At 42.9% G+C, this 26,075-nt stretch overlaps 2 protein-coding genes across 2 annotated transcripts; both read right to left on the minus strand.

Moving 5' to 3' along the window:
* Positions 1-367: 367 nt before the first annotated feature.
* Positions 368-7,663, minus strand: chp1 (calcineurin-like EF-hand protein 1). Its single transcript, XM_054795578.1, has 7 exons — positions 7,316-7,663; positions 7,020-7,092; positions 2,500-2,580; positions 2,297-2,424; positions 2,158-2,219; positions 1,507-1,629; positions 368-1,130 (listed from the first exon to the last, which is right to left on the minus strand). The coding sequence occupies exons 1-7, from the start codon at positions 7,380-7,382 to the stop codon at positions 1,077-1,079; spliced, it is 588 nt and encodes a 195-aa protein (XP_054651553.1). The 5' UTR covers positions 7,383-7,663; the 3' UTR covers positions 368-1,076.
* Positions 7,664-9,710: 2,047 nt separating this feature from the next.
* Positions 9,711-25,043, minus strand: lgmn (legumain). The gene is made up of 14 exons (XM_054795569.1): positions 24,886-25,043; positions 24,490-24,636; positions 23,350-23,447; positions 18,838-18,919; positions 18,610-18,692; positions 18,448-18,523; positions 17,327-17,389; positions 17,186-17,252; positions 16,079-16,197; positions 14,461-14,550; positions 14,169-14,372; positions 12,612-12,782; positions 12,371-12,438; positions 9,711-10,113 (listed from the first exon to the last, which is right to left on the minus strand). The coding sequence occupies exons 2-14, from the start codon at positions 24,628-24,630 to the stop codon at positions 10,071-10,073; spliced, it is 1,305 nt and encodes a 434-aa protein (XP_054651544.1). The 5' UTR covers positions 24,631-24,636; positions 24,886-25,043; the 3' UTR covers positions 9,711-10,070.
* Positions 25,044-26,075: the final 1,032 nt, after the last annotated feature.

The following is a 26,075-nucleotide window of genomic DNA, read 5'->3' on the forward strand; positions in this document are numbered from 1 at the left end:
TTCCTTTCGAGTACCAGTGCGCCAAGTGAAGTGTTTCTAGCAACACGAGCTCGGACCTGATGTTTACCATTTTATTTTCAAAAGCCGAGCCGAACATCCATCACGGATCTTTGGAAACGTGTTCTTATCGTTACAATATCACATCTCAATTTGAGAATTACATAAGGCTTATCCAACCGAAGTTCGCGATGTGGAGGCAAGCTCTTACCAGAAGTGTCTCGTGTACTGTAGCTTCACAACAAGAGGCGTGCAATCATCGCCGGAAATGGCATCATGTTGTTTTACACTTTATATTTTACAGTACAATCGTTCGTTTTCTACCCAACAAAATGATTCCACCATGTCCCTGAGGTTAAAAAGACACTACAAAGATGGCACCTGATTTTTATTGGAATAAATCTGTGCAATGGTGTTTGACAAAACACTAGCAAAGAATATGACCTCAAAATCAAAATGGTCAAAGGTTGTACTTCCTGTTTCCTTATTAACCCACATTAGTCACACATCTACACTACTTCCTTATTATATTCATCTGTACATTACAATATGCTGCATTACACACAATGCTTTCTAAGAGGTGAGGTTGATCATTAAAAAAAAAAAAAGCACACAAACTCAGCATGTTATCCTAGCTGGTCCACATTGCCAATCCATCAGGAGCACATACACTGATATTTAAAGTGACAGCAGTCGGCTGGCGTTCCTTCATACCGCTTTGTTTGTCTACGTTATCAAGTCCAGACATGAAAAGCAAATGGTGGTACTCAAGCTGCTCTGAAACGGCTACTGGCAAACAAACGTCAAACAAGGAGAAGCTATCTATGTGTTTCAGTGGAATCCTATACTGTAGTATAGTAGAGCAGCATGCGATATTGATAGATAGCATGTGTGCATGTAGCGTGCACTTCCATCTTTTTTTCAGTGGCTGCTGATAAATAAGAAGAAAAACAAGGCACGTGCATTGGGGTCTGCTGGGAGGTGAGGACCACAGTCACCTGCTGACCACTCGGCAAAGGAAGAGAAGGAGTAAGGGGGTTAGGAGATATTGATGATTTCCTAAATGATGATAAAGTCACTCAGTGCAGGAAGCGGATGCTCATTTTCTGCTCCACGTCCACTTTCTCCAGGACCTGTCAAACAATAGCAGGACACGTACGCTGGTTAGGGAGAGGCGCCCATGTACCAATAATGAGTGAAAAGTCACTATAAACACATTCCATATCTACATCACATCCATTTAACAACACTGTTCTATCCACTCCGCAAAGAAAAGAATGAGAAGAATAGCAATATTTCTATCTAACTTCTAGTCTATACTTGATATATGAAATAAACACATTTGTTCATCATTGTGCAATTGTTTGTGTGTACATACAGAAGGTGCTTGCAGTGGAACATCACTGTGCTGCCCCCTACTGGTCATAGTGCTTAGTGCGGAACAAGCAACGTGTTGGAGGTGTTGGACGATGAAGGACAAAGTGAAGCAATGATGGAAGCCAAACTTGCCTTGATGAACTCGGTGAAGGAAATGGAGTTATCTCCGTTGGTGTCGGCTTCCTGGATGGTCCTGTCGGCAATGCTGCCTAGCTGCTCGTCCGAGATGTTCACGCCCACCATCATCCTCAACACCTGCCCACCGCAAACAAACATACATTATGTCATTGTCATCATCATCATCATCATCATCATCACCACCACCATCACCCTCACCATCATTCTGACAGGAGTTTATTAGCAACTGAGGTATGCTATTAGGTCAGCAGTTAAACACGCAAACACCACCATCTGGACCACCATACACCCTCCATGTCCTCAGACACCATGGGGGACGCCATGCAAGACACCGTGGGGGACGCCATGCAAGACACCGTGGGGGACGCCATGCAAGACACGCCACGCAAGACACCGTGGGGGACGCCACGCAAGACACCGTGGGGGACGCCACGCAAGACACCGTGGGGGACGCCACGCAAGACACCGTGGGGGACGCCACGCAAGACACCGTGGGGGACGCCACGCAAGACACCGTGGGGGACGCCACGCAAGACACCGTGGGGGACGTCATGCAAGACACCGTGGGGGACACCATGTAAGACGGCATGTGACATTCTTAACAGCATGAAAAGTCAGCGTGATCATGGGTGAAAGTGAGGCTACCTGCAGCAGCTCGTCTCGTGAGATCTTGTCGTCTCTGTCCAGGTCGTACAGACGGAAAGCAACTGGAACACAAAAAAAAGAAAAAATGAAATGTGTTGTTGCAGGTATCGCCGCCCTGGTGGCGGGTCTCGTCACTCACAGAGCAGCTTGTTTGTTCTGCTGTTGAGCGGTTCACTGGCGGCAGGGTTCTTGTTCTTCTCGCTGTCCTCGATGGGCCGGAAGTGGGCCAGGGTCCGCATGAAGCCTCGGAAGTTCACCTGATCCTCGCTGGCAAGATGAGACGAGCATGAGAGTGAGGACAAGGACACACGTGCGTGCGCACATGACAGAGCTCCAACTCACCCTTCAGGGAAGAAGGCATTGATGATGCGATCTCCCAAAGGATTGATGGCCAACTCTGGAATCCTCTGGAAATCTTCTCGACTGCGAGCACACACACACACACACACACACACACACACACACACACACACACACACACACACACACACACACACACACACACACACACACACACACACACACACACACACACACACACACACACACACACACACACACACACACACACACACACACACACACACACACACACACACACACACACACACACACACACACACACAGTTTGAAGTGTATTGCCTAACCGAAACACTGTTTGACTACAAACAAGCATGTTTTGTCTGTCCGCTGGCGCTGAAACTTGTTAAAAGTAGGACACTCGTTGACTCGGTTAGTTTCTTCACAACATTTCCTGATAATAATGATGCTCATCTGTTCCAGGGTCAAACTGTGGCCATCACAAAAGCATCATTAAGTGTACAGGTGATGTTTTAAGTCACCTTTCAGCATTCCTAACAATGATACAAGTGTAAAAAGAAGCAAAGCATTGTTCATAGTATAAGTCTACCATAAATTCTCCACTGAATCACAGACACCTAGCGTGTGGTCTGCTAAAGCAAAATAACCATAGGTGTCAATATTTTCCCATAAACAATTATCCATCCATCCATCCTCTTCCACTCATCCACGTTGGGGTGGTGGGGGCAGCAGCTTAAGCAGGGAAGTCCAGACTTTCATGTCCTTGAACACAAGGACACACACGACTCCCCCCCCCCCACACACACACACACACACACACACACACACACACACACACACACACACACACACACACACGCCCACACACGGCCCTGAACACCTCTCCAGGGAGGCGTCCGGGAGGCCTGACCAGATGCCTGATTCACCTCATCTGGGTCCTCTCAATGCGGAGGAGTAGCGGTTCTACTTTTGAGTTTGTCCTCCACCTGGGGCAGGATCTCATCCCTGACCCGGAAATGGCACTGCATACTTTTCCGAACAAGAACAATGGACTCAGACTTGGAGGTGCTGATTCTCATCCTGGCCGGTTCACACTTGGCTGCAAACCGATCCAGTGAGAGTTGAAGGTCACGGCTTGATGAAGCCAGCAGGATCACATGTGCAAAAAGCAGAGACCCAATCCTGCAGCCACCAAACCGGAACCCCTCAACGCCCTGGTGTCGTCTAGAAATTCTGTCCATAAAAGTAACAGAATCCGTGACAAAAGGGCAACCCTGGCGGAGTCCAACCCTCACTGGAAACGCGTCCAACTTATTGCCGGCAATGCCAAACTCTGACACTGGTCACACAGGGAACAAAATGTCTGAATTAGGTGGTCCGGTACCCCATATTCCCAGAATATCCCCACAGAATTACTGCAGGAACATGGTGGAATGCCTTCTGCAAGTCCACTAAACACATGTAGACTGGTTGGGCAAACTCCCATGCACCCTCAAGGACCCTGCTGAGAGTGTAGAGCTGGTCCACAGTTCCACGACCAGGACCAAAACCACACTTCTACTCCTGAATCAGAGACTCCACTATCCAGTGGATCCTCCTCTCCAGAACCCCTGAATAGACCTTACCAGGGAGGCTGAGGAGTGTGATCCCACCATAGTTGGAACACACCCTCCAGTACACCTCCTTAAAAAGGGGGGAACCATCATTCCGAACTGCCAATCCAGAAGCACACCTTTCCAGGTCCAGTGTTGCTACCAATGTGAGCCTTGAAGTTCCCCAGCAGAACTAAGGAAGCCCCCGAGGGAGAACTCTCCAGTACTCCCTCTCAGAACTTCAAAAAAGGGCGGGTATTCTGGACTGAACTGCTGTTTGGGGCGGAGGGAAACTATCCTCTGGTTCACCGGGTGAAGCTCCAATGTACAGGCCCTGAGCCACTCACTACTGGCAAGGGCAGAGTGGAATACGGTCCACAAAATAGCAGCAGCACTTACGGCTGCCACCCGACAACTTTGGGCCCTCGACCCATGTCTGTTGCTTGAGCTCCGCTTTGTGTGGTCCCTCACCTAGGAACTGTTGGTCTTGGGTGGTCCTACCAGGGCCATAAACGCCCCCGACAACTTAGCTCCTCGGATCATCAGGACACACCAACTCCTCCACTACGATAAGGGGGCAGCTCAGCGAGGACAAGACAATTACGTCAACGAAAATAGTCAAAGCGTGGCCCTTGCTAAAATGTACAGGCGCATGGAAAAGACTACCATACATCTATTATTGCCGGGTGTGAGGTCTACAAAAGCAGCATCTCAAACAGCTGTGGCTGTAGGCAACCTCCTGTCTTTTAAAAAAATAAAACATTTATGACTTCCACAAAATAGCAGTAGCTTCACGGGAAGCATCCAGCAGGCATAAGAGGACATCATTTCTTGTGTTGGCGTTATTGTCACGTGTTGTGGCAACCAATAATACCTCCAACAAAAATACTAATTCCAAAGTCACCTTGACTGTCAATGTGACCGCACAAGAACAACCCACACTTGTTGTGTGTAAACACACACACACACACACACACACACACACACACAATGAAGCTAGCGTTTGTAGCAAACATAATCATTAGCCCCCTCTTCACTTATTACAGCCTCCCTGCAATCATCAAACTCTTCAGTTTGTCACAGATTCTGAAATTATCCACACAAAGTTCAGCTGTGACTCAGCACAACATTATGGTCCCCCCCTCCCAAAGTTGTAATAATATGAGAAACAACCAAAACAAAAAATAAAGTTATTGTAAAAACTAGGTTGCGAAAAAAGTTTGAATTTTATGATCATAAACTCAAAATACTAAAGAGAGAAAATTTGGATTGTAAAGAGAAAAAAAGGTGTAATTTTACCAGATAAACTCATAATATTATGAGGAAAAGTCATTTTAGTAACATAAAGTTAAAAATAGTAAAGAATAAGTTACTTTTTCAAAGTGGTAATATTCTGAGACAACAAATACAACAAATAAAGTTGTCATTTTTGGAAAATTGGGGTGCGGAAAGAGTTATGTTACAAGAATAAAGTCAAAATATTATGGGAATAAAGCCAGTCAGTTGAAACTGTTAGGAAATTGAAATGAAATGAAAAGACAAGCTATGTTCAAAAGTAGCAAAAAAAGACCCATGAGGATACTGGTAAAGGATAAGCAACTACTACAAATATGAAAGCAACAGTGCCAAAGACTTGTGTGCTTGTGTGTGTGTGTGTGTGTGTGTGTGTGTGTGTGTGTGTGTGTGTGGGCGGGGGGGGGGGGGGGGGGGTGTTGGTTGTTCTGTCATTTTGGAACAAAGTTGCGATCCACAACTTGCCATAGTGGCGTCGGAGGGCGTTGCAGTTCCCATTCAATTGCTTGTGGAAGACTGGAATGAGGACACGAACAGTCCACGAACAAAACAATATAGCCTGTCACTCACGCACATCAAACACCGTGGTGTGTTTTGCCTATTTAGCATTCAACACAGGCTCAAAAAGGTTCAGAAGCACCAGTCCCTGACATGATGCATCAACTTTGCTGAAATACGTTATATTGTTTGTTATTATCTTCTACATTTCTCCATTTTTGAAAGCCAATGGTAAATTCCCAAAAATGACATTTAGAGTTGATGGCACCTGCCATGACGAGCTAGCTCTCGCTGTTCAGCCTCATTTCCGGAAGTGACGTCTCAAACGCTTGTGGAGGTACTGTTGATGGTGGACTTGGTTCAGTATTCAGTTCATCCAAATAGCAGTCATGCCAAAATGTAGTGTTGCTGCTGGATGTTCACAGCATCCCAGACATACTGGAAGTTTCTTTATTTTCCAAAAGACAAAGCTTTAAGACAAAAATGGGCAAACGAGAGACACCCATGGACACCCACCTCGAGTTCTGTTCTTTGCAGTGATTGTTTCACTGATGACTTTTTACAAGTAGTATTTGGCCTGAAAGTACGCTATAAACACATTTTGAAAAAGAATGCCAAGTCATGTCTTCTTTACATTATGACTTCTAAACACATTTCCATGATAGCGACAAGGCTGCAAAGCATTATACAGCTTATATAAACATCCTTTCACAGCCATATACAACCAAACAGGCTATAAAGACCCCTTTACACTCATTAAGAACCCGACTGAAAACAATAATTGCAGGATAAGCAACCCCAGAGTAATTTACACTTAACATTCTGTTTTGAAAGCGACCATTCATCATCTCCATGTTCTAAAAGTTCTCTATTTCATCTCCAAATGTTCTCCCTTCTTTTCTCCTCCAAAAGTATTGACACATGGCTCAAATCTTTATTTTTGTTTAACTGAATGATAGTACTCAGGTGGCGTCACTTCCGGAAATGAGGCTGAACTGCGAGAGCGAGCGCCATCAATCGTAAACGTCAATTTTGCCAATTTACAGTTTCCTTTCAAAAATCAAGACCATAATCGAACATAATTACAAACAAAATATATATCATCTTCATCATCATCATGTCAGTGACCATTTAAAATCTTAATGGTAAAAGTGTCACCTGAGGGTGCCATTCTCTCCTTTATCCAGACTGGTGAAGCGGCTGTACAGACGGGTGATCTGACTGTGGGAGACTGCAGAGAGGAGAGAGGAGAGAATGCAGTTGACATTTACACTCCCGAGTTGACGTGCCTGAACTACGCAACCGAGACAGCAATACTGGAAGCCATAAAACGTCCCCATTTTAAAAGCTATTTCCTTGAAGGATGCAACTCAAGGAAATAACAACCCTCCTGTAACAAGCATGGCGGCTAGCCCGCTGACGTCTGGTAGAATTACAGAAAAGACAAAACGCACAGCCAGTCTCCTTCTTAATTTCTTCGATCTCCTCTTCCCGGAGCAACGTAGAAGCTCTGGATCCCATGGCGAAAGCTCCAGCGGCGGTCTGGGACGCAGCAGACTTGCGCAATAAAAGCAGCTGTTAAAAGTTAGCAAAACGGCTAACCGCAGCAGCTAGCTAGCTGTCTGCCGGAACCACAAAGGAGTCTTCGTGGCGACTTGAGCACTAGTTTTGCTGTCTACCGAGGATGTTAATTTAATCGCGTTGTCATTGCTGTTAAACTTTTGTCATCTCACGAAAAGTCGGCTGCTTGCTCCTTTTATCTTCCGCATAACTCAAGTGGGCGGGGCTACGAGGGTTACAAACTGGTTACAAATGGGCGGTATCTGAAACAGTAGGGTAGCGGGCTAAGTGCCTGATTAAAAATTGGGAAATGTGTGGAGTGCTCCGCGCCTGATTAATAACACGTTGTTATTTTTAAATGGCGTGATACTTTTAGGGCAGGGGTCTCAAACTCAATGTCACTGGGGGCCGCTGGAGATAGGGTCTGGCTGTGGCTGGGCCGCATGAAGTATTGGGAATGGTGCTGGGAATCTCAGGGTACCCCACAATACGGTATGATACGCGATGCACGGCTCCCGATAATGATAATATCGGGATACAGTGATAGGGTGAAACCAAAAAATAAATACATTTCATAGTTTGTATTTTGCTGCATTCAGCTGGGATAGGCTCCAGCTTACTCGTGACCCTAATAAAGACAAGCGGTACAAAAGGGGTGGAACTTTTGCAGCATATTTTAACCAGACTATAAGCAGCAAAGGTACAGAAAGAATGAGGATGTTTTAGCAACATAAGTGGAAACAGGATTTTAGTTTCGGTGTGTGAAAAGCAGTCAAGCTATTTTAAACTCATTCAGAAAACACAACATCTCACGTCTCTCAAGTAGAGCAATGCTATCAAGTAGAATCATATCAAAAGGAAATATTTTTTATAGCAATTACACTACTCCTCCATGTCTCGTCACGTGCCATAAAAAATATCCCGCGGGCCGCGAATTTGAGACCCCTGTTTTAGAGGGTGTACAGCCTCGCGAGTTTGTGGTTTAGCGAGCTGTGTTGAGTGGAAAGCCGGATTTTTGTGTTCAGCGAAGGGAGCTCTCTTTTAAAGTGGCCGGATCACCATGGTAACTTAGGCTAAACTCATAACCTGGTCCCTACCAGGTTATATCAAGGCTTTGAGGTTATAATCAGCTATGAAAGTGCCACTGTTTCACTCTTTGACTCATTCGGAGATGGCGTCGCCATCACCCCGAGGGGACATGGAGAACAAAAATGTAAACAAAAGAGCATTCCCTGATGATACTATCCATCTATAAGCGAGATAGACTGTCAGACGAGGGAATGCACTAGATATGCTCACACGCCAGGAATAAAATGCAATATGAAATAATAATTAGGCCAACATTAGCAGATTAAACGTCACAGCAGTCCTTGCCACCTAGTGGTCACAACGAGATACAACAAAAAGCCATCCTGCAATGATTTTAAAAAGCTGTTCTCCAATGTGGCCGCACGGTGGTCTAGTGGTTAGCATGTTGGCCCACAGTAACAGCCTGGATATCGGGAAGACTTGGGTTCGATTTCTGTGTGGAGTTTGCATGTTCTCCCCGTGTGCGCGTGTTTTTTCTCCGGGTACTCGGCTTCCTCCCACATTCCAAAAACATGCACGTTAGCTTCATTGGCGACTCTAGATAGTCCATAGGTATGAATGTGAGTGTTTGTCTATATGTGCCCTGCCATTGGCTGGACACCAGTCCAGGGTGTACCCCGCCTGTTGCCCGAAGTCAGCTGGGATAGGCTCCAGCATACCCCCGCGACCCTAATGAAGATGAAGCGGTATAGAAAATGGATGGATGTTCTCCAATGTATTTATTTTTGAAATGGACAAGTGTTAAAATGTCAAAGTGGTGCAATGTTGAGCGCTGATAAATGAGAAGACTAGCAGGGTATCGTTAGTATAACAAATCAGTGTTAACTTGCATGATTCTGTCAGCTGTATTGGCGGCGACAGTGTTGCTTTTAGCGGCCATCATCTTTTGGGAACTCCACCTCACGCTCCATAATAATTACACACTGTTGACTTTTTTGTAAAACACACCGGCTGGGATGGCTTCACTTTTCAGCGGAAGTAGAATAATATGACGTCAGACGCCCCCTTTCATGTGAACGAAGCCGAAAACCAGACTTGACAAAGGAAGCTGATAACTACCGTGGCGGGACCAGTTAAGTCTGATTGCGGATGTTGGGTTTTGACGAGTTGCAACTTGAGCACAAAGGGTTTGTGGAGCCACTTTCACTGAATACCCCCTCAGTATGTGTTAAAAGTACACAAGAAAAACGTTTGAACAGCTTTGGTGTGTCAGATTTGATTGAAAGAGCCTTTATGAGCTTCAGTAAACAGTGAGTGTATTTGTTGTGTGACTTTTACAAGCAAACATTCACGTCAGGGCGGTCATCACACACATAAAGCTGACAGCAAATCACAGTCATAAAAAAACAAAAGATATATTCCTCTTAAAAAGTAGACAATCATTAAAACGTCATTCACTGACCCTTTCCACTCAAAAGTGCAACTCATCTTAAAAGTCTTAAAAACACAGAATCTCTGCAGAATCAAAAGACATCACAAGACAAAAAGTCCAAATGTTAATAGTGCGTTCAGGCCGTATCCCAGCGTCACACCGCTTTCATGCTTTGGGCTTTTCTTTTCTTACTTGCTGAAGTGACACACAGAGTCCATGGCCATCTGGATGCTGCACAGACACAACAACATCATCATCATCATCACTTCACTTCACTTCCAAACACTGACATCATCACAACAACACAGGAACAAAACTAAAACTAAATGTTCCTGCTACATAATAACAATGAGCATTATGAGGGGTGCAGGGAATTATGACGTCATCCCGATAAATCCAACATTAAAAATCATTAAAAAACCCAAATGCTTCAACTGTACTGCGCAGGTGCGTGTGTGGGTTTTCTGGGTACTCCGGTTTCCTCCCACATTCCAAAAACATGCATGTTAGCTTCATTGGAGACTCTAAATGGTCCATAGGTATGAATGTGAGTGGGAATGGTTGTTTGTCTATATGTCCAGGGTGTACCCCGCCTCTCGCCCCAAGTCAGCTGGGATAGGCTCCATCATACCTGCGACCCTAGTGAGGATTAAGCGACCTAGAAGATGGATGGATGGAATTATTGCCATTTTAGAAGCATAAAGTTGTAATATTAAAAAATAAATGAATACAAGTTGCAATATGAGAAGCAAAACAATTAATAAAGTTGTCATTTTTGGAAAATGAGGTTGCAGAAAAAGCTATAATGTTAGGAGAACAAAGGCCAAATATTAAGAGAAAAACGTCACAATTCCAAGAGAGTCAACTCATAATACTGTGAGGAAAAATATGTCATTTTAGAAGCAGAAAAAAACAGCAGAAATGGAAAAACGGCTGTAATTTTATGTGAATAAAGTTGGAAAATGAAAAAAAAAGAAGCAGAAATTGAAAAAAAAAAAAAAAACATCTGTAATTTTACGAGAATAAAGTTGGAGAATTAACAAAAGAGCAGAACTGGAAAAACAGCTGTAATTTTAATGAGAACAAAGTTGGAAAAAAAACAAAAACAGCAGACACAGAAAAACAGCTTTAGTTTTATGAGAATAAAGTTGCAAAATGAAAAAAAAACAACAAAAATGAGGAAACAGCTGTAATTTTAATGGGAACAAAGTCGGAATATGGAAAAATAAAACAGCAGAAATTGAAAAAAAAAACCAGCTGTAATTTTATGAGAACAAAGTTGGAAAATGAAAAAAACATGAATGGAAAAAAACTGCTGTAATTTTATGAGAATAAAGTCAAAATATATATAAAAAAGTCCAACTCCAATGACAAAAAAGGTGCATTTTTAAGAGAACAAACTGGTCATAGTATGAGAAAGAATGATGCCAACAGTGACGATGCTAATAGCAGCGTAGAGTTGAACGATGAAAGAAAAAGACCTTGTAGAAGTTGTAATATCATGAGAAAGAAAACAACGAATAAAGTTGTAATTGTTGGAAAATTAGGCTGCAGAAAAATGTGTAATGTTACGAAAGTAAAGTCAAACTATTGTGGCTCTGAGCTCACTTGTAAACAAACATTCGCTTTCCCAGGGAGACATTTTGTGTGCTAGTTGTAGCGAATGTGTCAGGATTGTGCTGCGGTACTGCCGTCTGTCTGTCCTTTCTTGCAGCACATCCCTGACGTGTCTGACGAGCTGATTGTCCTCACCTGTGCCTGATTAAGAGTGCTTCTTAAGCTGTGTGCAAACCTCCAGTCAGTGCCAGATTGTTGCCTCTGCTACACCTTGTCATGCTCTCTCCAGCATACCTGTACATTGTGTTGTTGCATTCTGACCATTGCACTCCTAACTTTTGTAAGTACTGTTCTATCTGCTTGATGTCTTTCAGCAGTAGCGTTTGCGTGCTTGTCCTGCTAGTTTTTGTTAGCAGCTTCTTTTGTTCACACCTGTGTTTTTTCTCCTGCTTAGTATCCGTGCTAGCAGTGTTTTTCGTTCTATTTTCCCGTTGACTAGGTCCGCAGGTATTTTCTGTTATACTTTTTCTCCTGTGTTGTACCTTTTTGTTACCCTTTTTGTATTAAATATGTTTTGTTACACGGACTTGTGACTCTGTGTACTGGATTCCTAAATTATGACCACGGCCGTTCCTAACAGAATGCTCCACGATGACGGAAAAAAAAAACTCATGGAGCACACAAAAAATACTATCGGCCGCCTGAAACCTTTTGAAAAGTGCAAAGGTTTTGCCAGAGACCACCGTGGCGTCACACCGGCTGCTCAGAGCGTGTGCCCGAATACAGTGCACCTTGCTGGGCCACGCCCGGTGGCTCGTCCCCCTCTATACCCTGGTTCTCCTGGTAGTAGTGATGTCATATTTCAACAGGTACACTTGGTCAAATCCTAATTTCTTCCATGCATCTCTAATAATAATCATCATAACAATACCGGTCAGCGGTGTATCCTCTCTGGCACAGGTTGAGGAGGGCGTAGAGATGTCGCAAAGCGTATTCGTACTGCAACACAAGAGCACAGTTAGAAAGCCAGAGATGATCTTGTACGATGCTGGAGATGATTCAACCTTTGCTCCGCTTGGAAAGAGAATAAATGTGCATTCAGGAAAGACGTGCCGTGTGTGTGTGTGTGTGTGTGAGACACGTGACCAACTGGAGTGTGGTGGTCATGGTACCTCAGCTTTGTTCCAGTTGAAGCAGGTGTGCTTGTAGTGGTCCACGGCGGCCCGGTAGCACCCATGCTCAGACAGATCCCGCCTCTCATTCACCACCTCCTCCGCCTCCGCCCTGTCGCCCGTCACCACCACAGCGATCTGACGCATGGTGGCGGCCAGAATCTCCCTGATCTGTCGTCAACATGTTCACAACAAAAAAATGGAATACCACACGCAAAATGCGGCGCACGGTGGTCTGTTGGCCACACAGCCTGGAGATGGGAAGACCTGGGTTGGATTCTCCCTTGGGCATTTCTGTGTGGAGCATGTTCTCCCCGTGTGTGGGGGGGTTTTCTGGGTACTCCGGTTTCCTCCCACATTCCAAAAACATGCACGTTAGCTTCATTGGAGACTCTACATTGTCCATAGGTATGAATGTGAGTGTTTGTCTATATGTGCCCTGCCATTGGCTGGACACCAGTCCAGGGTATACCCCGCCTGACACCCAAAGTCAGCTGGGATAGGCTCCAGCATGCCCCCGCGACCCTAATGAGGATAAGCGTTATAGAAAATGGATGGATGGATGGATACGCAAAATGCATGCTGGCACATGACCATCACGTATTCCTACCAGCCCTCCCCAATTGTAAACGTTTACCATTGTCTTTCACCTATAAGATAACATACCTCCCCATTTATATGCTTCACAAATACCAAAATACCATATGAATACCGTTACTACTGAAATACAGCAAACTATAGTTCAACAACCGTACCGCCTCCATCACTGTTTGGTACGGTAACTGTACAACACGTGATAGGAAGGCACTCCAGCGGGTGATCAAGACCTCACAGAACATTGTTGGGGCAGCCCTCCCCTCTGAACCAGCAGTTTTACTGTGCATATGACAATAAAACTCTTGAATCTTGAACCATACAGTTTGAACACAATAACTAACATAACAACTATAGAGTATATATAACTAGAAAGACCTCCGCCAAGCGGCATAGTCCCCCCATATTGTATTTTAACAGCATCAATATCTATATTCCTAGACCATGAAAACAAACCACGGGAGGGTTTGAATGACTTCAAGAATGCTAACAATGCTAACGTTAGCATGCTAACACCTAGCACAATAGCGCATGATTGATCAACTTTGCTTCAATATGTTCTATGTTGTCGGTGATGACGTTCAACATTGTTCCATTTTTGAAAGCAAAAGTGACATTTATAGTTGATGGCGCCAGCCAGGGCTTCTCCGTCTCCTGACTGTGTGGCCTACATGCAAACCCCACGCTAACCCGGCATGACGAGGATTTGGATGAAAACATACTGAACCAAGCCCACCATCTACTCCCACAAGCCTTTGTTTACTCTGCTTTAGCTGAGAGGTGCCAGATGGTTGGTGTCACCTCCAGAACACGGACAGCTAGCTGGTCATGGCGGCCATCATCAGCTAGAAAAGTCATTTTTGCTCATTTATCCGTCCACGGACTTCACGCGTGTTAATTCTCGGTGCATTGCATGGAAAGTGCTGTATAAATAAAGTTGGATGGATTTTGCGTAGTTTTCACCTTCAAGTGAGCATCTATTTCCGCCAGCAGCCCCCTGGCCTCTCTGATGTCGTTGGAGGCCATCAGCTTCCTCTTGAGGATGGCCAGAGGGACGTCGGGGCTCGGTGTCAGGTCCAGGTCGGCCACGGGCGGCAGGGGGACGCCGGGCGGTTTGCCGGTCTTGAGGCTGCCCTGAAAGGCCGCCACCTTCATGTGGGCCAGAGTCTGACGAGAGGAAGGCGACAGAAGATTAAAAAGAGGAGCGAGAGGTCAGGTGTGTGGCGTTGTGCGCTTTTGCGTGGCATTGCCAGACTTTGTTTCCAAACTGCTGCACGTGGCTGGTGTTGGTGTGGCTCCTGACGACCTTGAACTGTCTGAGCAGAGTTTCCTTGGACGGGTCCTCCTGGGCACGCAAACGTCACAAGACTCAGTCAAAAGCTTCTCTACAACAGTGCATCGTCACGTTTGACCCCTCCCACATGGCTGTCAGCATGACGCAGCGCCAACTTCCACCTCAATCATATCGTCTCAAGACCGAGATGGTATCAATAACCGATCATCCGTTTGATCACTGACATCACTACTATCAGGAGAATCCAGCAGGAGGATCCACTTGCTGTAGCCCAGCAAGGTGCACTGTATTCGGGCGCACGCTCCGAGCAGCTGGTGTGACGCGACGGAGGTCTCTGGCACAATGAGCCCCGTGGGTGGTGGCTGATAAGTTTTTTTTGAGTGTGTTTCTTCAACCCCCCCAATCAAAGAGGCGATGACACAACTGCACACTAACAGATGTCACTTTTAGAGCAGTTTTAAGCTGTAAAAACAGTCGCAAGGTGGCAGAAGGTGGCATTTTTAAACAGCTCAGCATGTGAACTTGAATGGAAAATAAACACATGACAGGAAGGAGGAAGTGAGAGAGCGTGGAGGAGTGTGCTGTGCAGAAGACTACACACTGTAGGGACATTTTAACGCGTGTGCACATGTGCGCAGCTCATGAAAATCACAAATAGTTGATGGTGTTATATTTGTACGTCAATTCTTTTGTGCGGTACAGTTGTGTAGATAGTTGAGCTGTCACAAAAGGAAAAAATATTGGTCTCAAAGTCAAAGTTGTGCTTGAAATGTATCTTTTCACAAAAAAGCCGTTTTTTCCCCCCTTTTTTTAGTCAGGAACCGATATTTCCCTGAAACGTACCCACGTTGGACTGCTGATTACTAAAGAACAGAAAAAGGTAGAAAGAAGCTTTTTTCCTGATGTAGGACGGGAGGCTAATCTATCTTTCGCTAGGTTCCATGTTCGTATGGCCATACAACACAATCTTCCGTGTGTCAAAATGGCCGCTACTGAATGAGTTAACAGTGACACCTAGCTAGCTGCTAGCCCGGGCCCTAGCGGAAGCTAACACCACATGCTGGAGCTGCCGCCACGTTTGGAGGGCCCTTCTTTTATAGCTCTTTGTACGGGCTGAGCGCGCAACTCAACTCGTTGGCTATTTCGATGTTAGCTTCCCTGGTCGCTAGTGAACCACGGTAATTAAAGAGAGAAGGGGGATGTGGCATTGCAGCTGGAACTCACCAATTTTCTTTGCAAATGTTGACCCAAAATCGGAGGAGAAGGCGTTCACAAGGTGGCTTGGACACCCTCGGAATGAGTTGAAATGATGATTTATTTCCCCCCATGGGGGCATGTCACGCTACCCGAGAGCATTTGCAGGGGGAGGAGTGAGCACTGGTGCCTCCACACGGGAGCATCATCCAGGTTTCACAGAGCTGACTAAAGAAAACGTGGACCTGGAGAGCCAGCAAGTGCATTCGGGCCTCCAAACGACGCGGCGAGTAGGAGAAATGCGCACACGTTGGCAGGCGGTCATCGACCGAACAACATCTTAAAAGTCACGTTCAGTAGAAAAGGAAGAAGAAAAAAATCACACCTGGTCGGAGTCTTCCATCCAGTTGACGCTGTACCAGTCTCCCAGGTAGGTGTCGCGCTCCGAGTCGTAGTAGCAGGCGTACGACGACTCGTGGGCATTGGCGGCCGTGGTGGCGTAAACTAAACCAAACACAAGACAAAACGTGCTGCGCTTAAAAGCTTTTCATTTCAGCAGCCCGGGCTTCCCGGCCCCCGCCCACCTCCTCCCGGAGGACCCCGAAGCCTTCCCAGGCCAGCTGTGAGACACAATCCCTCCAGCGTGTCCTAGGTCTGCCCCAGGGGGCATCTGGGCCAGATGCCCCAGGCACCTCAGCTGGCTCCTCTCCATGTGACGGAGCAGCGCCTTCTCTCTGAGCCCCTCCCCCTATCCTCCCCCCATCAGGACCACATCGTCTGCAAATAGCAGAGACCAGATCCTAAGGCCCCCCAACTGCACTCCCTTGATGCAGAAATTGTGTGCATGAAAATGATGAACAGAACGGGTGACGAAGGGCAGCCTTGGTGGAGGCCAACGTTCAGCGGAAACAGGCTGGACTTCCTGCTGGCAATGCCAACCAGGATCCTGCTCCGCTTCTACGGGGACCCAACCCAGAACCAACCAACTCTTGTCCATGTTTCAAGTCTGTGCTACGAAAGTGTTTTTTTAAAATGATCTACATATTTCCACATCCTTCTTACCATTTTTGGTTTGTAATTCTGACTTCATTCCCATATTATTGTCCCCCCAACCTGAGCTTTGTTTCCCATAAAAGAGCAAGATGTCAACTCTCTGCGACTAAAATAACATTCTTATTTGTCCTCATAGCTTTACCAATCCATTCTCCTAAGACTGCAGCTTATTTTCTTGGTGGAATACAACTTTTGTTTCCCTAATATTTCGACTACACTCTTGTAAAATTACTCTTTTTTCGTGAATATTTCAACTTTGTGCCACAAAAAGGACGTCAGTCTCCCAACATTACCACTTTTTCTTGGGAAGATTTTGACTCAAATCTTACTTTTGGCCGTTGTTTTTGTTATTTTGGTTTCGTGTTAAAGGATGTGTGTAGAAAGTGGCTGCTGATTCCTGGCTGCTTCCTGTTATCAGGCTCCAAGGTCAGCAACTCACCATCAATGTCATCAGGCAGGTGCTTCATCATGGATCCAGACTCGCATGCTTCAATGTACAGCACCATCTGACACATGTGACAATGGTTACGATCATGACCAGTACTGCCAGTGTTAGCGTTGGTGTTAACGAGGTACTCACCTTCTTGTACTTGTTATTGTCGTGCATGTACTTGAGGGTCTCCTGGAGGTCTTTGACGTGCAGCTGCAAAGACAACACCATCGTTACCTTCAACCTGGACATGCACAATATCGGGGGGTTTTCAAACCGATAACTTTCTGCTTCTCTTTTTGCCGGCATGTATCTATTTAGGCGAAATTTTCAGGACTTGTCGGAAATGGGGTAAGGAAGAACCGATTCGATTTTGGGGCCGATCCGGATCTCCATCTGGATCCAGGACTATTTTTTAAAGGATTCTTTAACATTTTTGTCATTTGTGCATATAACTCCACAAAAAAAAGGTCAGAGCACTTGTTCTGGACATTTAGCCTTTCCGATACATTGCGCTATCATGCTCAGAGTTAGCGTGCTAATGTTAGCATGTTCGCATTGCTAGCACGTAAATATGAGCATATGAGCATTTTTTTGCTAGGACTGTCATACTAGGTGTTAGCATATTAACATTAACATAATTATACTCACATTTTTCATGGGTAGACACATGAACACTTCACACTATCATGCTAGGTGTTAGCATGCCAATGTTAGCATTGTTCGCATAGTAGCATTTTTAGCCATTTTCATAGGTAGACACCATTATGCTAGGTGTTAGCATGCTAACATTTGAGCATACTAGTCTTTTTTTTTGCGATTTAACTGAATATGAACTTAACCAGACACTTAGCACTATCATGCCAGGTGCCAGCATGTTAACATTATCGTGTTAGCATGCTAAAATAACTATAGTAACATTTTCAGAGGTAGGCACTGATACACTTTGCACTATTATGCTACATGATAGCATGCTAATGTTAGCATTCTTTAAGTCATTCAAACCGTGGTACGTTTTCATGGTCAAGGAATCTAAATATGCAGATAAAATAAATGTAGGACTAATATTTGTGCTTAAATCACAATATGGGGGAATCATAGTGCTTAGCAGAGGTTCCGCATTCTGCGTGAGTGCTTTTCTTATTTTTTCATATGATACAATTTTATTCATATGACGTCATAATTCCCTCATCAGCCCCTGGTAGCACCACTGTTGGCCAGTGAAATATGAACATCTCTCCCCGCCCCCCAAAGAAAAAGAGGATGCCCACCTCTCCAATGGGGAAAGCCAGAATTCCAGGGGCGCCGTGATCAGTGAAGTAAACAAAGATGTGATCGTTGGGGCCGCTGCGGAGATATAAAGCAGCATGATAGAACTTTGCGATGCGCTGGAAAATAAAAAGCACACGATTGGTTCTCCATCAATCACTCGCCTCCTCAGCACTTTGCCCGAACCACCTTTGACTTTGGAGGCGTCGCCCCGCAGCACTGCCAGGAAGTTGGCTGGAGTCACTGCCTGCACACACACACACACACACACACACACACACACACACACACACACACACACACACACACACACACACACACACACACACACACACACAGTGAAAGTGTGCTGCAAAAGTACATGCTAGGCAGTGATCAAGATGACCACTTACTTCAGCAGTGTAGTCCTTGACCACGCCCTTGTACACGTCGGTACCGTTGGGCCTGTTGATCAGGATGCCGGGGGTGGGGTTCCTGCAGGAAGAAGAATGTGCTGTCAGGTCATCAGACGAACCAGGACAGTGGTTTCATGTCGTTCCTGGGTGGCTTTAAAATGTCTACTTGAAGTTCAGAATTTCATGTCTAGAGGGCTCTAATCATGTTAAAAAGTGTATTTAGAAGGTGGCTTTCTATGTCTTATTTTCTCTTCTTATGTCTACTATATTGGGTAATAGGAGTGTAAAGGTGACTCTAGGGGTGTTATTTCATGTCTAGAGGGCTCTAATCATGTTAAAAAGTCGAGGAAAAGGCTTCTTGAGACGTCATCTGTACTTCTGTGAAGAAGGTGTCGGACGTTTCGCTCCTCATCTGAAGAGCTTCGTCAGTGAACTAATAAGTGCTGGTAGCTTAGGCCTTAAATACAGTAAGAGTGGGCGGAATTGGTGTGCCAACACCCTCCTCCTATTGGTTCCTTACACTAAGCCTGGGCGGAGTAGTGGTATAATCCTATCCTGCTATTAACACCTCCGATAAAAGGGAAGTGTCGCTCCCTGAGTTGGGTATGAACAACTCTGATACTGGCTCGTTAGCATCTATTGTTCTGGCTCGGCCCTGGCTTCACCTCATTTGCAAGACTAAGAGCTGTGGGTTTTGGTCTCAGTAACCTGCTGAACACAGGGTCCAAATTAAACCTCAAACCACCATTCCGATTCAATGACAAATGATTTGACAAAAATAGCTTCCTTTACTCCTCTTTCAAACCATCTGTTTTCTTTGGCCAAAATCTTTACCTCGCTGTCCTCAAAAGAGTGATTGGTTGCTTTAAGGTGTAGATGTACTGCTGATTGAGGACCACTAGAATTGTCCCTGCGATGTTGATCAAGCCTTTTTTGGAGCATTTGCTTAGTTTCTCCAATGTAGTGCTCTTTGCATTCCTCATCTTTACAGTGGATGGAATAGACCACATTGCTCTGTTTTTGGTTTGGAGCCTTGTCTTTAGGATGCACTAATTTTTGTCTCAAGGTATTTACTGGTTTGAAATAGGTAGGAATTTTGTGTTGCCATAAGATCCTTTGGAGTTTTTCGGAGACCCCCACTACATAAGGGACTACCACTCCTCTCCTTTTTGCTTCTGTGGGCTTTTGGGTTTCTTTCCCTACGCTCTTCTTTTGACATTTGTTAAAAGTCCACCGTGGGTACCCACAGGTTGAGAGCGCTCTCTGGACATGTTGTGTCTCCTTTTTCCTTCCCTCAGCACTAGTTGGTATTTGTTCTGCTCTATGTTGGAGGGTCCTAATAACCCCTAGTTTATGTTGTAGTGGATGGTTTGATTCAAAAAGCAGGTATTGGTCAGTGTGTGTGGCCTTTCTAAAGACCTCTGTAAGTAGCTGTCTGTCCTCTCCTATAATTACCTTGCAGTCTAAGAAGGCTAGTTGGTTCTCTTTAGTGTCCTCGCGACTAAATTTGATATTGGTGTCCACCGCATTGATGTGATCTGTGAAAGACTGAATTTCTTGTTTTTTGATTATGACAAAGGTGTCATCCACGTATCTAAACCAGTGCCTTGGTTTTGTCCCTGAGAAGAATGTGAGAGCCTGTTTCTCCAACTCTTCCATGTACAGATTCGCCACTATGGGTGAGACTGGTGAGCCCATAGCACAACCATGAATTTGTCTGCAAAATTTCCCTCTAAGGGAGCGACACTTCCCTTTTATCGGAGGTGTTAATAGCAGGAGAGGATTATACCACTACTCCGCCCAGGCTTAGTGTAAGGAACCAATAGGAGGAGGGTGTTGGCACACCAATTCCGCCCACTCTTACTGTATTTAAGGCCTAGGCTACCAGCACTTATTAGTTTGCTGACGAAGCTCTTCGGATGAGGAGCGAAACGTCCGACACCTTCTTCACAGAAGTACAGATGACGTCTCAAGAAGCCTTTTCCTCGATGGACAACTCCTGTACGACTGAGAGCCTACACAGACGCATGTTAAAAAGTGTATTTAGAAGGTGGTAAACAGGTTTTATGTGTCTTATTTGCTCTTATTATGTCTACTATATTGGGTAATAGGAGTGTAAAGGTCGCTATGGGGGTGTTATTTCATGTCTAGAGGGCTCTAATCATGCTAAAAAGTGTATTTAGAAGGTGGTAAACAGGCTTTCTATGCTCTAAGTACCAAAACATGTCATTTATTGAAGGAATCGTACTACACTTCCAACAGTGGTGTTAGGAACCAAGGAAGCGCCATGAAGGAGGGATGACATGCGAGATGTCAACTATTAGTTTGAGTCAAACATGCGCCCGCTCTTACTGTGTCATCACGTGACTCCTTATCTTGTTTGTGCAGCAGCTGTGCACATTTTGATGTGTCAGCACAAATGGGTCAACATTCATGTCTCATTTCTCATGAAAACACAACAAAGATTCCGCCAATAAAAAGCAGGAAGTGTGCACTAAACTGCATGCAGATTCATCACATGACGTTTCAATGTTTCAACTTCCACATTTCCTTGCTTGCTTGACTTTTGTTGGATTTTATTCACTTCTCTAAAAGCTCTTAAAAATAGCAACATATTATTTCCTTCTGACTAATATGTACTCAAATCAGAAATACGGCCCCAGCCCCGATGTACTCTACGTGGATCAGGGGTGTCCTTTTTGCTGTTTTTTATTGGCCCGTGGCAAATTCTAAAAATATCATCCAGCAAGAAAACCAAAAAAAAGGGGAAAAATCAGCGATCATTTTACACACGTGAAGTCAAAATATTAATCGAAAAAAGTTGTAATCTCACAAGAAAAAGTTGTTTTTTTTTTTTACAGGAATACTGTCATAAAAAGTCATAATGCTATGAAAAACAAACAAAACAACAAATAAAGTTGTCATTTTTAGAAAATGAGGTTGTAGGAAAAGTCAAAAATGAGGCAATGAAGACAAAACTTGCAGAAGAAAATTGAGAATAGCAAAAAAAAAGAGGAAAAGTCATCATTTGACGAGTATCATGTAACATTTTGAGGACAAAACAACATTTTAGTAGCAGAAAAAGATCAACCATTCACGAAAATTAATCAAATCATTTTCATACATTTGTCTGTAATGTTAATAATATGACTTTATTGTCATCATATTCTAACTTGATATTACAACTTTACCTCCCAACCTCATTTTCAAAAAAAGACAACCCTAGTTTCTTTTGTCCCCCCCCCCCCAACACACACACATTTTTGCTGGGATTTTTTTTAGATTTTTTAGTCTTTTTTCCTCATAATTATGACTTTATTCCTGCAATGTTTGGAATTTATTCCAATCACCCCCCCCCACAACTTCATTTTTGCCAAATAAGACAACTTCATTTGCGGTTTCTCATAATATATAACTTATATATTTTTAGCTTTTAACACATCAACCTCACTAAAGTCACTGTTTTCCCCTCATAATATTAAAAATAATAATTATGATTGCAATAATATACACATGTTATCCGTATGTGTAATAAACAATATATAAATATTGTAATACATAATTTATATATTTGTAATTATTTATATTTCTATTTTATGTACTATATATATATAAAATGATGATTATTATATTATATACTATTTATCCAAATATTGAAATTACAAGTCTTTATATTAAGTATTACTATTAGCATCCATACATTCTAATAATAAAAAATAAATAAAATCATATGAGAATAATAATAATAATAATAATAAATATAAATTAATAAAATACATCATATAAATAAATAAATCTTGAGAATAATAATAAAAATGATATAAATTAGTAAAATAAATCATATACATATATAAATAAAATCATATGTTAGAATTTAAGTAATAGTAAAGATAACACTATAAAGAAATAAATTCATATGACAATAATAAGAATGAATAATACCCGAATAAAAGTAGGGTTCCGGGTACTTATGTTTCACCTTGAAGTGAAAGACATTTAAAGGCCCACCCTGTAAAAAATAACATCAATGAATAAAATGATGTATTACAATAATAATATCAAGAAATTACAAACATTGGCCTTATTTCTAATAGTATACACTGTATACTATTACATAGTATTATTCTAATACTACATACTAGACTTGTAAACACACTATTCATACTACAATAAGTATTATTGGAATAAATAAATGCGAATAAAACAAACAATAGAAATGAATAAAATCATATATAACAATAATAATAGAAATACTGTAGATAAAATAACTAAGTAGCGCCGTGTTAAAAAAAACAAACACTGGCCTGAAGCGCTGTGGCCGTAGGCAACCTACTGATGCGGTCCTAAAGACTGCTGCATTTGAAGCAGGACGGCCGGACAGCAAGCGTGGGCCGGATCTAGCTCCGCATGCGGCATAAAACGCGGCGCACTTCTTTCACAGCCAAGTCACTGCACCGCTACAACATCGGTTGTGTTACTGCTACAAAAGAGATAGATGCACACGCTTACTCATCAGCGTCTGCCAGGTCGTCCATCATCATGACCACAATCTGCTCATCCGGGATGCCGTTCTTGTGGACGATCTGGTAGGCGTGGCACGCGTCGGCCTGGCACGCCGCCCGTCCGTTTGATTCATACCAAGCATCAACACACGCACACACACACACACACACACACACACACACGCAGACACACACACACGCGCGTTACGATTTGCCAACATGCTGTACATGAACATATCCCATTGCCCATTTCACACAGTATGTTCAGCTTGTCACATTAGCCAAGCCGGGGGTGCCAGAACGTTTTCCACCAGACGCCGCATATATTTACATTTCTATTACAACAAATACTTGATTTTACAACATTCTTCCCACCATGATGCCACATTGATGCTTTCCTCCCCTCATGCTACCACTTTTGAAAAAATGATGTATTTCATATTTCATTCACGTTATTCTTGTCAAATTACAACTTGTTTCCACATCAAAACTACCACTTTGATCTCTTATTATTATTATTATTATCACTTTAATGTTTGGACTTTATTCTCTTAATATTAGAACATTTTTCCCAACATAATGGCATGTTTATTCTTTTATTTCCTTTTTTCTCATTATATTACACCTCGTGAAAAACTCAATTCTTTAATATATCAATTTTATCTTGTAAAATTTAAACTTTTTTCCTGGTCAAACTGCCACTTTTATGTCTTATTATTCAAACTTTACTCTTCTAATATTTGGACTTTATTCTCTTCATGTTTTTCCCTCATGAGATTACAACTTTTGACAAATTAAACATCCTTTTTTTCCTTTAATATTTCAACATTATGCTTCTAAAGAAATTCTTGTAAATGTACGACTTTTTACTGGTAAGATGACTACTTTTATCTCGCGTTATTATCATAACAACTTTTAATATTTTGACGTTATTCTTGTAAATATTTTTGATGTATTTTTTTTAAAGAAAGTTTGTATTTTCCAATTTAAAAAAAAATATGACTACGAGCTGCACTTTGGACACCCTTCAGTTCACTTTTACGCTTGAACGTTCAAAGGTAGCACGCGAACGTGCTACGATAATATTTCCTATGGTGTCCACAGGACGGACGACAAGTCAGTGAGGTCATTAGGCGAATGTGGTCACCTGATGTCTGTAGTTGTACCAGGAAGCAGAACCGGCCACGATCACCACCCAGTTTTTCCCCTCTTCCCGTTCCTGGGTGGGGAAGGAGTTGGCCAAAGCCAGGAAGAGTCCGAACAGGACCGGAAGAACGGGATTTCCCATTTCCGTCTGTTGTTGAACACGGACAAACCGGAGAACATCCTAACATGTTAGTATCTCTTAAAGCTATCGTTCTGGCATATTTTACATAAGGTTACTGGACCACAAAACTCCGCAAACTCCACAACTGACTCACGAATGTCACATGACATTCATTCCCCGTGCTATGCTAGCATGCTAGCGGCACAGGAAGCTGCCGACACAGACTGAAACATGAGGTGCAGGATAGCACACGTTTCTATTTCTGTTCCCTTTTACCTGTATCTGGCGGTGGAAGTGCGACGACGAGCGAAGAGAAAGTAGCCGCTAACCTCGTCGGTCTCACATCGGCGTTATTTATATGTGACGTCTGGGAACAACACGAGCCTGGAATGCCAGAGCGGCAGCCAATCTGAGCTCGGAGGGGGTGGGGTTTTCCCGGAATGATCATGTGCTCTCAGACAAGCATGAAAGTAAAAACAGAGAAAAAACAAACAAAACACTTGGTTTGAGCTGTTGAGGCTTATGTAAGCAAAGATTTACTCACAGATAACCCGTCTGTTATTATTACGTCATTATTACAAATGAAACATTATCCAAAAGCGATTAAAAAAAAAGTTTTGTATCCATCTAAAGTCGTCATTTTACGCCAATAACGTTAGAATGTTTTGAAGAAAAATAACATCATTTCAGTAAGAAAGTTGAAATAGTCATGATATTATGAGAAAGACAAACTAAAAACGTATAATATGATGGGAATAAAATCATAATATTAGCAGAACAACATTTACAAGAAGAAAGATGAAATAGTTGGAAAAAAACAGGAATGGAAAAACTACAATTTTGCAAAAAGAAAGTCAAACGAGGAAAAAAAAGTTGTATTTTAACGACAAAAAGTCGTCATCTTACAAGAATAACTCTAATATTATGAGCAAAAATAACATCATTTCAGTAGCATAAAGTTGAAATAGTCAAGAAAAAAACTTTTTATAAAGTCATGATATTATGAGAACCACAAAGTCGTAATTTTTTTGATATTTAAATTGGCGGAAAAGTTCTAATATGATGGGAATAAAGTAAAAATATTACCAGAAAAAAAGTTGTAATTTAAGGAGAAAAAGTTTACAAGAATAACGTTGGTGACAAAAAATAACATTTTAGCAACATAAAGTTGAAATCTTCAATCTGTTTTTAAGTCATGATATGACAAACACAAAATAAAGTTGTCATCTTTAAATAATTAGGTTAGGGGAATAAAGTCAAAATAGTACAAGAAAAAACTAATAATAAAAAGTCATAATCGTGCAAGAATAACATTATAATGTTATGACAAAAAATAATTATAACATTTTACTAGCGTAAAGTTGAAATATTCAATAAAAAATATTTTGTAAGAATATTACAAAAAACAGAAAATAAAGTTGTAATTCTTGGATATTTAAGTTGGGGGGGAAAAAGTGACAATGTTA

The sequence above is a fragment of the Dunckerocampus dactyliophorus genome, chromosome 13, assembly GCF_027744805.1.
Source record: "Dunckerocampus dactyliophorus isolate RoL2022-P2 chromosome 13, RoL_Ddac_1.1, whole genome shotgun sequence".
NCBI classification, from domain to species: domain Eukaryota; kingdom Metazoa; phylum Chordata; class Actinopteri; order Syngnathiformes; family Syngnathidae; genus Dunckerocampus; species Dunckerocampus dactyliophorus.

Bases quoted from the DNA above. Each gene is read 5' to 3' on its own strand.
- chp1 (XM_054795578.1), bottom strand. From the start codon at position 7,382: ATGGGATCCAGAGCTTCTACGTTGCTCCGGGAAGAGGAGATCGAAGAA. The intron at 1,630-2,157 runs GTAGCCTCACTT...TGCGGTGGGCAG, and splicing joins CACGAGACGAGCTGCTGCAG to GTGTTGAGGATGATGGTGGG. The intron at 1,131-1,506 runs GCAAGTTTGGCT...ATTGTTTGACAG, and splicing joins CCTTCACCGAGTTCATCAAG to GTCCTGGAGAAAGTGGACGT.
- lgmn (XM_054795569.1), bottom strand. From the start codon at position 24,630: ATGGGAAATCCCGTTCTTCCGGTCCTGTTCGGACTCTTCCTGGCTTTG. The intron at 14,551-16,078 runs GTGTGATTTTTT...TTGCGTGCCCAG, and splicing joins GGATGGAAGACTCCGACCAG to GAGGACCCGTCCAAGGAAAC. The intron at 12,783-14,168 runs GTGAAAACTACG...TGTTGACGACAG, and splicing joins AAATAGATGCTCACTTGAAG to ATCAGGGAGATTCTGGCCGC.